General features: G+C 34.0%; 1 protein-coding gene across 1 annotated transcript; it reads right to left on the reverse strand.

Annotated features, from left to right (window-relative positions):
• Positions 1 to 495: 495 nt before the first annotated feature.
• On the reverse strand, positions 496 to 7,657 carry LOC144964241 (uncharacterized). The gene is made up of 3 exons (XM_078898291.1): positions 5,077 to 7,657; positions 2,707 to 2,852; positions 496 to 1,012 (listed from the first exon to the last, which is right to left on the reverse strand). The coding sequence occupies exons 1-3, from the start codon at positions 6,095 to 6,097 to the stop codon at positions 818 to 820; spliced, it is 1,362 nt and encodes a 453-aa protein (XP_078754417.1). The 5' UTR covers positions 6,098 to 7,657; the 3' UTR covers positions 496 to 817.
• Between the last annotated feature and the right edge of the window lie 2,490 nt (positions 7,658 to 10,147).

The following is a 10,147-nucleotide window of genomic DNA, read 5'->3' on the forward strand; positions in this document are numbered from 1 at the left end:
ATTTGATGCCCCATATCATGTTCCTAATAATATTAGGGTGTCCTCTCCGTTCTTGCTTTGTTACAATGAGGCGGTGGTGGGGTTTGAACCTGCGACCTTATTGGTACGACAACTCCGCCTGGCAGGTGAGAGCGTGGCTCTACCGTGTGAGCTATCCACGAACACAAAAATATTCGTTTCAAACCCAAAGTCATTTCTAGATCCCTCTCTCACCCACTTCTTGAGATCGCCGATTCGTTCACCACCATCGCGAAATAATTTTGACCAGCAGTTAAGCTTAATAGCCAATATTCTCATCACAAACATATAACATAGAAACGATTGAAACATTGAGTATGCTCCGGTGTATGGGGTGAATTTTTTAATTCAGAAAAGTGAGTGGAGCAGGCACTTATGTTGGTAACAACAAGATATGAAGTGAGTAGAAAAGTGCCAGAAGACAATAGAGAATAAAAAATTTTTTTTATTCTCTATTGTCTTCTGGCACTTTTCTACTCACTTCATATCTTGTTTGTTACAATGAGAAACGTCAGAAAAGTGAGTGGAGCAGGCACTTTCTATTGGTAACAACAAGAGATGAGTGAGGAGGAAAGTGCCAGACGACAATAGAGAATTTAAAAAAATAATTTCGCGGTGGTAATGGGGTTGAACCCCATTACCGCAGCGAAATTTTTTAAAATTATCTATTGTCTTCTGGCATATTCCTACTCACTCATCTCTTAATGAGAAACGTCACCATTTATAAATATCGCAGGTGCCCATACCTGAGTCAAGAATTAGAGGTAAAATATCATGTATTTATAATCATTTTGTAGTTTTAACAAGGTTTTACGGGTTTAGTATTACTGTGTTCTTGGCTTAGGGGTCTCCATTTGGAAGGTTTGACCTTGATTCCATGTGAATTCATCTGGTGTCTGGCCAGTGCGTCGGACCGGGTGTAACTCTGTCCACAGTTTGATACTTCGCAAAGATAAATTTTCTTTTGAGATGAGTGTAGGTGTGTCTTTACATGCTGGAAAAAAAAAGAATTGAAGGGAAAAAATAGAGAAATTAAAAAAAACAACAAAGTTCTACGTCGGTTTAATTATTGATGCGACTATGTGTCAGTCCATGACATAATCAGTCGGAAGGTAAAATTTTTGGATTTGCATTTTTTTCATTTTCTGAAAGAATATAGATACTCCCAAGAGCATTTTAATCTTTATTTGAAGTAAATCGGGTGATTTTTCATGAAATTATGGTCAGATATATGGGAAACGTATCCAGCAATTTTCCTCAAATTTCATACTTTTTCAACTTGACTAGCTGTAAAAAATATTTAGATGTGAAATTAAGCTTTGATATTTCCCAAAGATGTACAAAAAGGGTTGATTTAATCATTTATGACAAGAACTCATTTTTGATAACAATTGACCTTCTAACTAAACTTGGCAATATCTCAGTTCAAACCTTTTCACCATCCGACTGATTACGTCATTCACTATAACATATTTTTAAAAGGGAAAAAAGAATAATAAAATGTGACTTACCGTCTCAAAACGGTGGCATTCCGGGATATATCGGATCCCCAAAAGAGAATTTAGATTTTGAATTAAAATGATGAGAAATACGTACTTTGATTTTTGGAATAGAAGAAATTGTTATTATTTCTCCACGATAACGAACATATTATATTAACCCCAAGTTTCATATGTGTTGTTCTAAATTCAATTTCCAGTATCTAGTTCATCCGTGGCCTTCGTAAAGTTATGGCCAGACACTGACCAACTAATGACGTCAAAATGCCAGTCTTTTGCCACAAAAGAAAACAAATCGTGAGTTGTATTCAATAGTTCAACCAATGAAATAACTTGTTTCAATGAGCTCTACTAACGACAACTCACTAGGCGGTGCAAAAACTAAACAATGACGTCAAACTGCCAGTCCTTTTGGATTTCAGTGTCAGGCTATAACATAACGATGGCTACGGTTCATCCCGACGTGAATCTGCTTTGAGACGGTTGGTCACAAATGGAGAACTGGTATAATAATATTACAACAAAGATGATCCAAATGATGGCATTATTTAAAAAGAATCGTTACACATGGATGTATGTGGCATTAGAATGGGTGATGTGCTATATCATCTTAACAATCCAAGGACACAAACATCCATCAACATTTTCTAATTTTTAATCACCCAAAAAGTTTGGACGTCATTGTTGCTTTATAGAAGGAACAAAATGGACACCACTCAGCTGTTTATTATTGTTTTTAGCCAGCCATTTTTATGAGTAGATCCAATGATATTATACTCTCGTTGGTAGCTCTCACTAAATTGTAATTATCAGACTATAAACTTTAAAGATTACACATAGTTTTGTGTGTTAGTAAGATTTATTCGGCCGGCGGATGTTGTGAGTTTTTAAAAACTAAACTCATAGCATCATCAGCGTCTACATTAATTGATACCATTCGTTTACAAAGAGCGTTTGACACATGTTTGTATCCGTGTGTGTGTGTGTGTGTGTGTGTGTTTGAGTGTGTTGTGTTGTGTGCATCGAAATAGGAAGGAAAAATCTCTGGTTGTGTATATGTGTGCTGCTGTTACTGATTTTTTGTTTGTTTCGTTTTCCTTTATTTTTATTTATAAAATGTTATGATTATCATTATAATTTATATATATTTGATTATTTATTATATTTATTTATTATTTCTTCTCTTTACCTTATTGAGATGATCTTTCCTTCCAAACGTTTTATGGCAAATGTGACATCGATGTGGTTTGTAACCAGAATGAATACGTTGATGTCTCGTTAATTCCTCGTTCCTGGCAAAAGTCCTGCCACAATAACATTTGTATGGCCGATTTCCTACCAGAAAGATTGAATTTGAACAATATGGTATCAATAGATAGATAGATAGATAGATAGATAGATAGATAGATAGATAGATAGATAGACAGATAGATAGGTAGATAGATAGATAGATAGATAGATAGATAGATAGATAGATAGATAGGTAGATAGATAGATAGATAGATAGATAGATAGATAGATAGATAGATAGATAGATAGATAGATAGATAGATAGATAGATAGATAGATAGGTAGATAAGATGATAAGTTAAGGTAAGATGAACTTTATCTATCCATTTCTGGGAATTTACATTGGATGTTGCATAGACTAACGTTTTCTGGAAATTATTAAGCAAACAAACAAGAAAAAAAAATACAATGACATAGAAGTAAAACAACAAAAAGCTTAACAAAACTAAATACACATTTTAACAAAATCAAATCTCCCATACCTCCCTAATTCTCTCTCTCTCTCTCTCTCTCTCTCTCTCTCTCTCTCTCTCTCTCTCTCTCTCTCTCTCTCTCACACACACACACACACACACACACACACTCTCTCTCTCTTTCTCTCTCTGTGTGTGTGTTTCATTTACTCCTTCACACACACACACACACACACACACACACAATATATATATATATATATATATATATATATATATATATATATATATATATATATATATATATATAAACAAACGCTCTTCCTCTCTCGCATCACTCAAATTGCGTACCTTTTATTCTCTATAATTACATATAATATATTCACATCCGCTGTTTACCCATCGACACCGTTCTTGATCTCCATCTTAATGCCACTTCAAGAAAGTCTCCTTGAGGTAGAGTATATAAAGGAAAACGTTCTTTTTCTGGATTTTAAACTTTTCATCCTGTTTGATCTACGTGACGTTTTATATTCTAAAATTAGAGGATGTTGCTTATCTGTCAAGATGTTCAAAACTTTTTTATAGGAATATTCTTCAAAGATGGTATTTTGTGTATGCAGGGGGGACTGAACAATGCTTTCGACTCTTCTTATAATAGCTATTCTTTCTATATCCCGAGCAGTGATGGCACCCACCCCAGCAAATGATTCCAAATGTTATAACACTTTCAACTATTGACAAATAGAACATATTAAGGATTTCTTTTGGGACGTAAAAAGAAATTTGTTTTCTAAGGAAAAAATAATCTAGAACTAAGCATTGAACAAATATTATTTACATGCAAATGCCAGTTCAGCTCGTTGTCAATGGTACATCATAGATATTTATAGGAATAAACAATTTCTACAAATTGATTCCCAATTCTTAGGCGCACTATGTGATTTTTGTTTAGTCGAAAATCAATTATATTTATCTACACCAGTTTACAAATCTTGCCACCTCCTCAAACTAAACAGACTCTAAGTCACAAATAAAACCCTGAATAACTGAAACGTCTGCAAACTTAATAATTTTTGTAGAGAGATAGATATACAGATAACATAGATAACAATATAATAATAATAATAATAATAATAATAATAATAATAATAATAATAATAATAATAATAATAATAATAATAATAATAATAAAATAATAATAATAATAATAATAATAATATATACTTTATTCATCCAAAAAATGGAAATTCGTTTACAGACGTGGCATGCATAAAAATGTATAAACACAAAGTTGAGAATCTGTATATATATATTATATATATTTACATATATTTATGTGTGTGTATATGTATGAGAGAGAGAGAGAGAGAGAGAGAGAGAGAGAGAGAGAGAGAGAGGGGGGGGGGCGGGGTAAAATCTTTTCCCATTCAAACGATTGATGGACACACTCAGTGTTGCTTGACCATAATATTGCAATTAGTTAAATTCAAATTAAAGTTATTTAAACCGCCCGCTGTAATCTTACTGATATGTGTGTGTGACTGGCATACAAAGCAAAACTGAAGAGTGACTAAAATCAAAACTTATTGTTTAATCATCATCATCATCGTCGTCATCGTCGTCGTCACCACCACCACCACCACCATCATCATTCTTATGACGACCCAGGCGATCTTCGCTGTCAAAGACTGTTGAGCCCCAGTTTGATAGTTTTTGCCAAGATAAAGTCATTCAAATCGATTGATTTTTGAAGGACGTCTCTTCTGGCCACATTTTTAAATACGTGTTTGCTAGGTTACGACAGTTATCTAGTCAAAACTATTCGGACTATTCCCAACACAGTCAAGCCTTACCTGATTTTGATAGTGTCGTATTTTTACTCTCGTTTCCTTGATGATTACTTGCGGTATTTCTGGAACTTTCCTGAGGTTCTTCATTATGAACATTTAATGGAGGCTGGTGATAAGAAAAGGACGATTGCTTTTTGCTATTCTTTGAAACTTTACTAGTAGTTTTGATTTTGCTGAAAATGTTGTTGTTTGAATCCAGATTTGGAACAGGATAGTGAGGTGAAGAAGACATTGGTGATGAAAGCATATAACGAACACGAAGCACATCGGAATTTCGGAAACTCAGTAGTTGTGGCTCCGGAGGATATTTGTTTGATAATATATTTTGAGAGTTAATATTGTAAACATTTTGCGAGAACCCACCATCTTCATGATCGTTTAATATTTGCTCATGCTTAACAAAACCAGTTTTCCGAGCTGGAATGTGGAAAGCGGACTCATAACACCAGTTTTGGTAAAGATGTGAATGTTTTTCTGTTTGATTTAGATGATATTCTTGAATGTTGCGCTCATGAGTTGTGTAATCTGTCCATTTAAAGACATCTTGATAACTATATAGTTCCGATTTCCCCGAAATATCACATGACGAATCGACACATTTTTCAGGGAATGTTGGCATTTTGCATTTTTCACGAGCAGATTTATAGATTTCTTCTTGAGTTATATTTTTCACTTGTGAATCTGTCTGGGCGGATGGGAACCGGTTATCAAAAGCAGGCTCTGGGTAATTATTCAATCTAGGTAGTTTGGGTATTTCTGGGATTTGATTTTGTTGTTTGCGCAAAGTTTGGTAGATCACAATAGGAGAGAAAACTTTAGGTTTATGTGACATGTTTGTTTGGTTATGAAATCTTGTGCATGTTTCATTATCGCAACTGTTTCCGGTTAAGTTGCTAGTGTAGCTTGGAGTCTGGTGTCTCGGAGTTATAGCGCTATATAAGTTTTCAGCATTATTATTATTATTATTATTATTAACTGTTACAGAACATCCCCACAAAGGCACTGCAGACATATCGTATTCCATTATGAATATTTAGATCAAAGTCTTCCTTTGTCATATTATCAGAATATTAAATTCTTAATTTTGTTGATTGGTAACATTCCAATATTTTACAGCTGACATTGAATTCAGCTGCATGACAAATCACAGTGACAAGAAGTAATAAATATTTATTTGTTATGAAAGGAAAGAGAAAAACATATATTTAAGCACGTTAAATGACCCGTCACGTTACATATTTTTAGTCCAACTCTGATTGTAGTCACATGGTCGGGGTAAAATTCGATTTGTTTCGGCACGGGCCCTAAACGAATCACTATGAGTGAGAAAAGCTTATATAAGTTTCCTTACAATTTTGCCAATTCACAGTAGACTAATGTTACTTAGGGTGTTCCAACATGCGGCTAAGTATTTATATTCTTGCCTTTCCAATTTATTTATATGCAATGAATTTTTAAAGAATCATAGATTTCGCAAATCATCAACGTTTTAGGGTGAAATACATTATGGTTCACATCTAGATAGGTTCACATTATAAACACGATTCTTAGAAACATGAACATTTTCAGAAAAACATAACAATTTGTATCTATCCTTTTTCAAAACTTGGTTGGTTTTTAAATTGTCCAAATCATCAACCCATGGTTGTTTATAAACTGTGCGTAATACGTCACCATATTCGTGGCATATTGATAGGATAAAAACACGATAAGAAAAGGGTGGGCGTGATGTACAGATGATGACAGGCTTACTTCAGCGAAAGATTAGGGCACACTTCACACAGTGATAATCAGAGAACATTGATGTTGAACCTGATCACTTGATTGTCATTACGAAGGTCGCTCTTCTTTATCTATTGATTTGCACCTTAGCCTCCACTCCTTTAGAAAAATTAAAATACAACCTGTCACTCAAATGTGCGTGTTCACTTTCAAATCTAGATTAAAAGCTTTTTAAAACATTCCTATCTCCTTAAAATTCTTATCTCGGATAGGTATTAACTTTGACATATTATGGCTTTAAACGGCTTGGAATTGATCAGTATAAGGAAACAGCAGTTTTATTATTTATGACATATTTAATTGTCAGATATATCATCAATATGGTGGTTAAAATGATCTTTACTGGCTCCCACTACCACAAATGGCATTAACACTGTTATCACAATAATAATTGACAACAACACTCCCCCCCCCTCCCCCCTCTTCCCGCCATCTCATCGAGAGCATTAAATATCGAGGTACTCTATAGCCGCTGTACAAACATTTTAGACAGTCTTGAGTGATAAAACGACAAAATTGGTTGGTTAAAATATAAACTCCCTGGCCATTCGATATTCCTTAACGTTTGTAAAGCACAGAGGCTAATAGTACTAATAATAGACGTTTGAACAAGATACAGAAACAGATTCCAAATGGCGTCAATCCGTGTGTTTAATTTGAGACTACTTTGGTTTTACCAAGACTTAGCAAGAAGGAGATACTCAAATAGTTTCAGAATATAAGATGTTATTATGAGAATAATATGAATATTTAACATTAAGAGTTTACCAAGAGATAAAGAACTTACCAACATGATATTTGATTTTGACGAATTATGTAACATGACAATGGATAATCTTGTATTTTGTATATCAATTATTTGAAACTCGAATGTACAAGTTGGACATGCCGAATGAATGTAAATAGAGATGATTATACTACGAATATTGAATATGACACTTATTTATTATTAGATATTTAATTCACAATATTACCAATTATCTAATTGACATTGAATACTAGAATAATTGATAAATTTTATCTATTCATAAAAGTTACACAGCGCATTTAAAGGTTTTTAGAATCTATTAGCTCTTAAATGGTACGATACGATACGATACGAATTAATATAATAGAAGGGGAGATAATTCATAAGACAAAATATCATATCTTTCCTTTAAAAGATGAGATTATCTACTTGACTGTGTTCGTTCGACATGAGACAAGACAGAGCTCGAGCAAAACCAAATAGTCTAATCCCAGAACACAAAATTACAAGGAAGTGTACAAAAGACACAATAGTCATAGGAGGATAGATAATGCAATACGTTTGTTTCGAAGACTTTTACCAACGTTGGTTGCGCATACGACACTTTTCGATCATTCCAGTGCCCGTAGAATTGTAGTTGGTAGGGCATTGTTTTTGCTTTTAATGGTTTTGCGGCGCTTACGACACATTAGGCCATTTCAGCGCCAGTAAGGGGAAAATGGATAGTTAAATACAGGGGAAGATATAATTATGTATTTGGGGATGGATAGACAGAGGGGAATGGCTTAAATAGAGAACAGATTTAGATTCCAAGAACACACTATCAGTGTTGTTAGTTTGAGATTACCTAAAAGTCGCATGCAGACACGAGTAAAGGATCCCACTAAGAGGAATTCACTCAAATTCTTACAAACTATTATACATCCAAACCATTTTAAATCGCATCCAAGTAAAGATCAGCGAGGGGGTAGCATTGGCGTATTTTGTAAAACGAAATTATCTACACATGTGGAAATCCTCTAATGCGCTGCAAAGGAATGGAGGTCAGTTATCTAAGACTGTCCCCCCCAGAATGAAAGATACAACATCAACTGCAGCTACCGACCGCCAGCAAACAAGAAAAATGAAATAAAATTACCCGATGTTAGGAAAGAAATCAACGAGATGTTAAAACTGCAATGCACTCGTCCTGGCCAGTCAGTCATACTCGCGACTTTAATTTTCATTTCGACAACATCACAGACATCGCTAAATTGCGTAAGTCATGTCAGAGAACAACATGTGCCAGATCGTAACAACGCCAGCCCACTCTGTTGGTCATATTTTAGATTGGGTAATTGTGGAAAATTCAAAATTAAAAAAAAAAAAAAAAACAATAACAAAAACTCAACTCCATCGTCGATTACCTCCCCTTTTCGGACCACTTCCTCATTCCTTTCAATCTCGACGTTTCAAAACCATGCATGAAATAGAAATGAAAAAATAGGCAAAATTCGCCATTTAATACCAAAGCATATGGTAGAACTTTTGATTAATTCCCTTGTTTTATCCAAGTTGAACTATTGTAACTCCTTTTGGGAGAATTTAGCTGAACTCAAACTATATAAACTTCAAGTTGCTCAAAATAAGGCAGCCAGACTCATTGTCGGCAGCCCACATTCTCTGTGAGTTACATTGGCTTCATGTGGATAAATGAGTTGCTTTTAAGATTTGTACTGTTGTCAACAAATCCTTGAGCACTAACAATCCCTCCTATATTAAACACCTTCTGGACATCTATGTCCCCAATAGAAATTTGAGATCAAGCAATGACCAATCAATCATTGTCAAACCTAAGACCTTGCGTTAAATAGGTGACCCATCCTTTCAATTTTCGGCGCCCCATTTTTAGAACTCTCTCCCACCACATGTGAGATGCTCCGATTCGTTGACAACTTTCAAATCTCACTTAAAGTTTCATCTTTTTACGTCATAAGTTGCTAATACTGTTATCATGTTTTGTTGTTGTTAAATTGAATTCGTATCACTTTTTCATCTACACTTGTCTTACTGTAATATGTTTTGTTTTATACCAGTGTAAAGCGCTTAGAACCTGTGAGCGCTATATAAATGCCAGTCATTATTATTATTATTATTATTATTATTATTATTATTATTATTATTATTATTATTATTATTATTCATTATTATTATCATTATCATTATCATTATCATTATCATTATCATTATCATTATCATTATCATTATTATTATTATTATTATTATTATTATTATTATTATTATTATTATTATTATTATTATTATTATTATTATTAGCAGAGCGATGATTTACCAAAAAAAAATACAGTCTGCTAAAATAATAACTATACATTTGACAGTTCCCCTCCCAGCCAAGGACTCCGACCAGGGGCAGGACAAGTCAAGTTATTCTTTTCCAAGACAAAGACAGAAATCAACTCTTAAAACAGACCAAGGAGAGAAGAAGACAGCAAGTGACCTCTTGCCCACCATGGGAGGTTAGAAAATGCCATCCAGAGTTGGTAG

This window comes from Berghia stephanieae, chromosome 2 (genome assembly GCF_034508935.2).
Source record: "Berghia stephanieae isolate SIO BIC M18660-M18661 chromosome 2, UCSD_Bste_1.3, whole genome shotgun sequence".
NCBI lineage: Eukaryota > Metazoa > Mollusca > Gastropoda > Nudibranchia > Aeolidiidae > Berghia > Berghia stephanieae.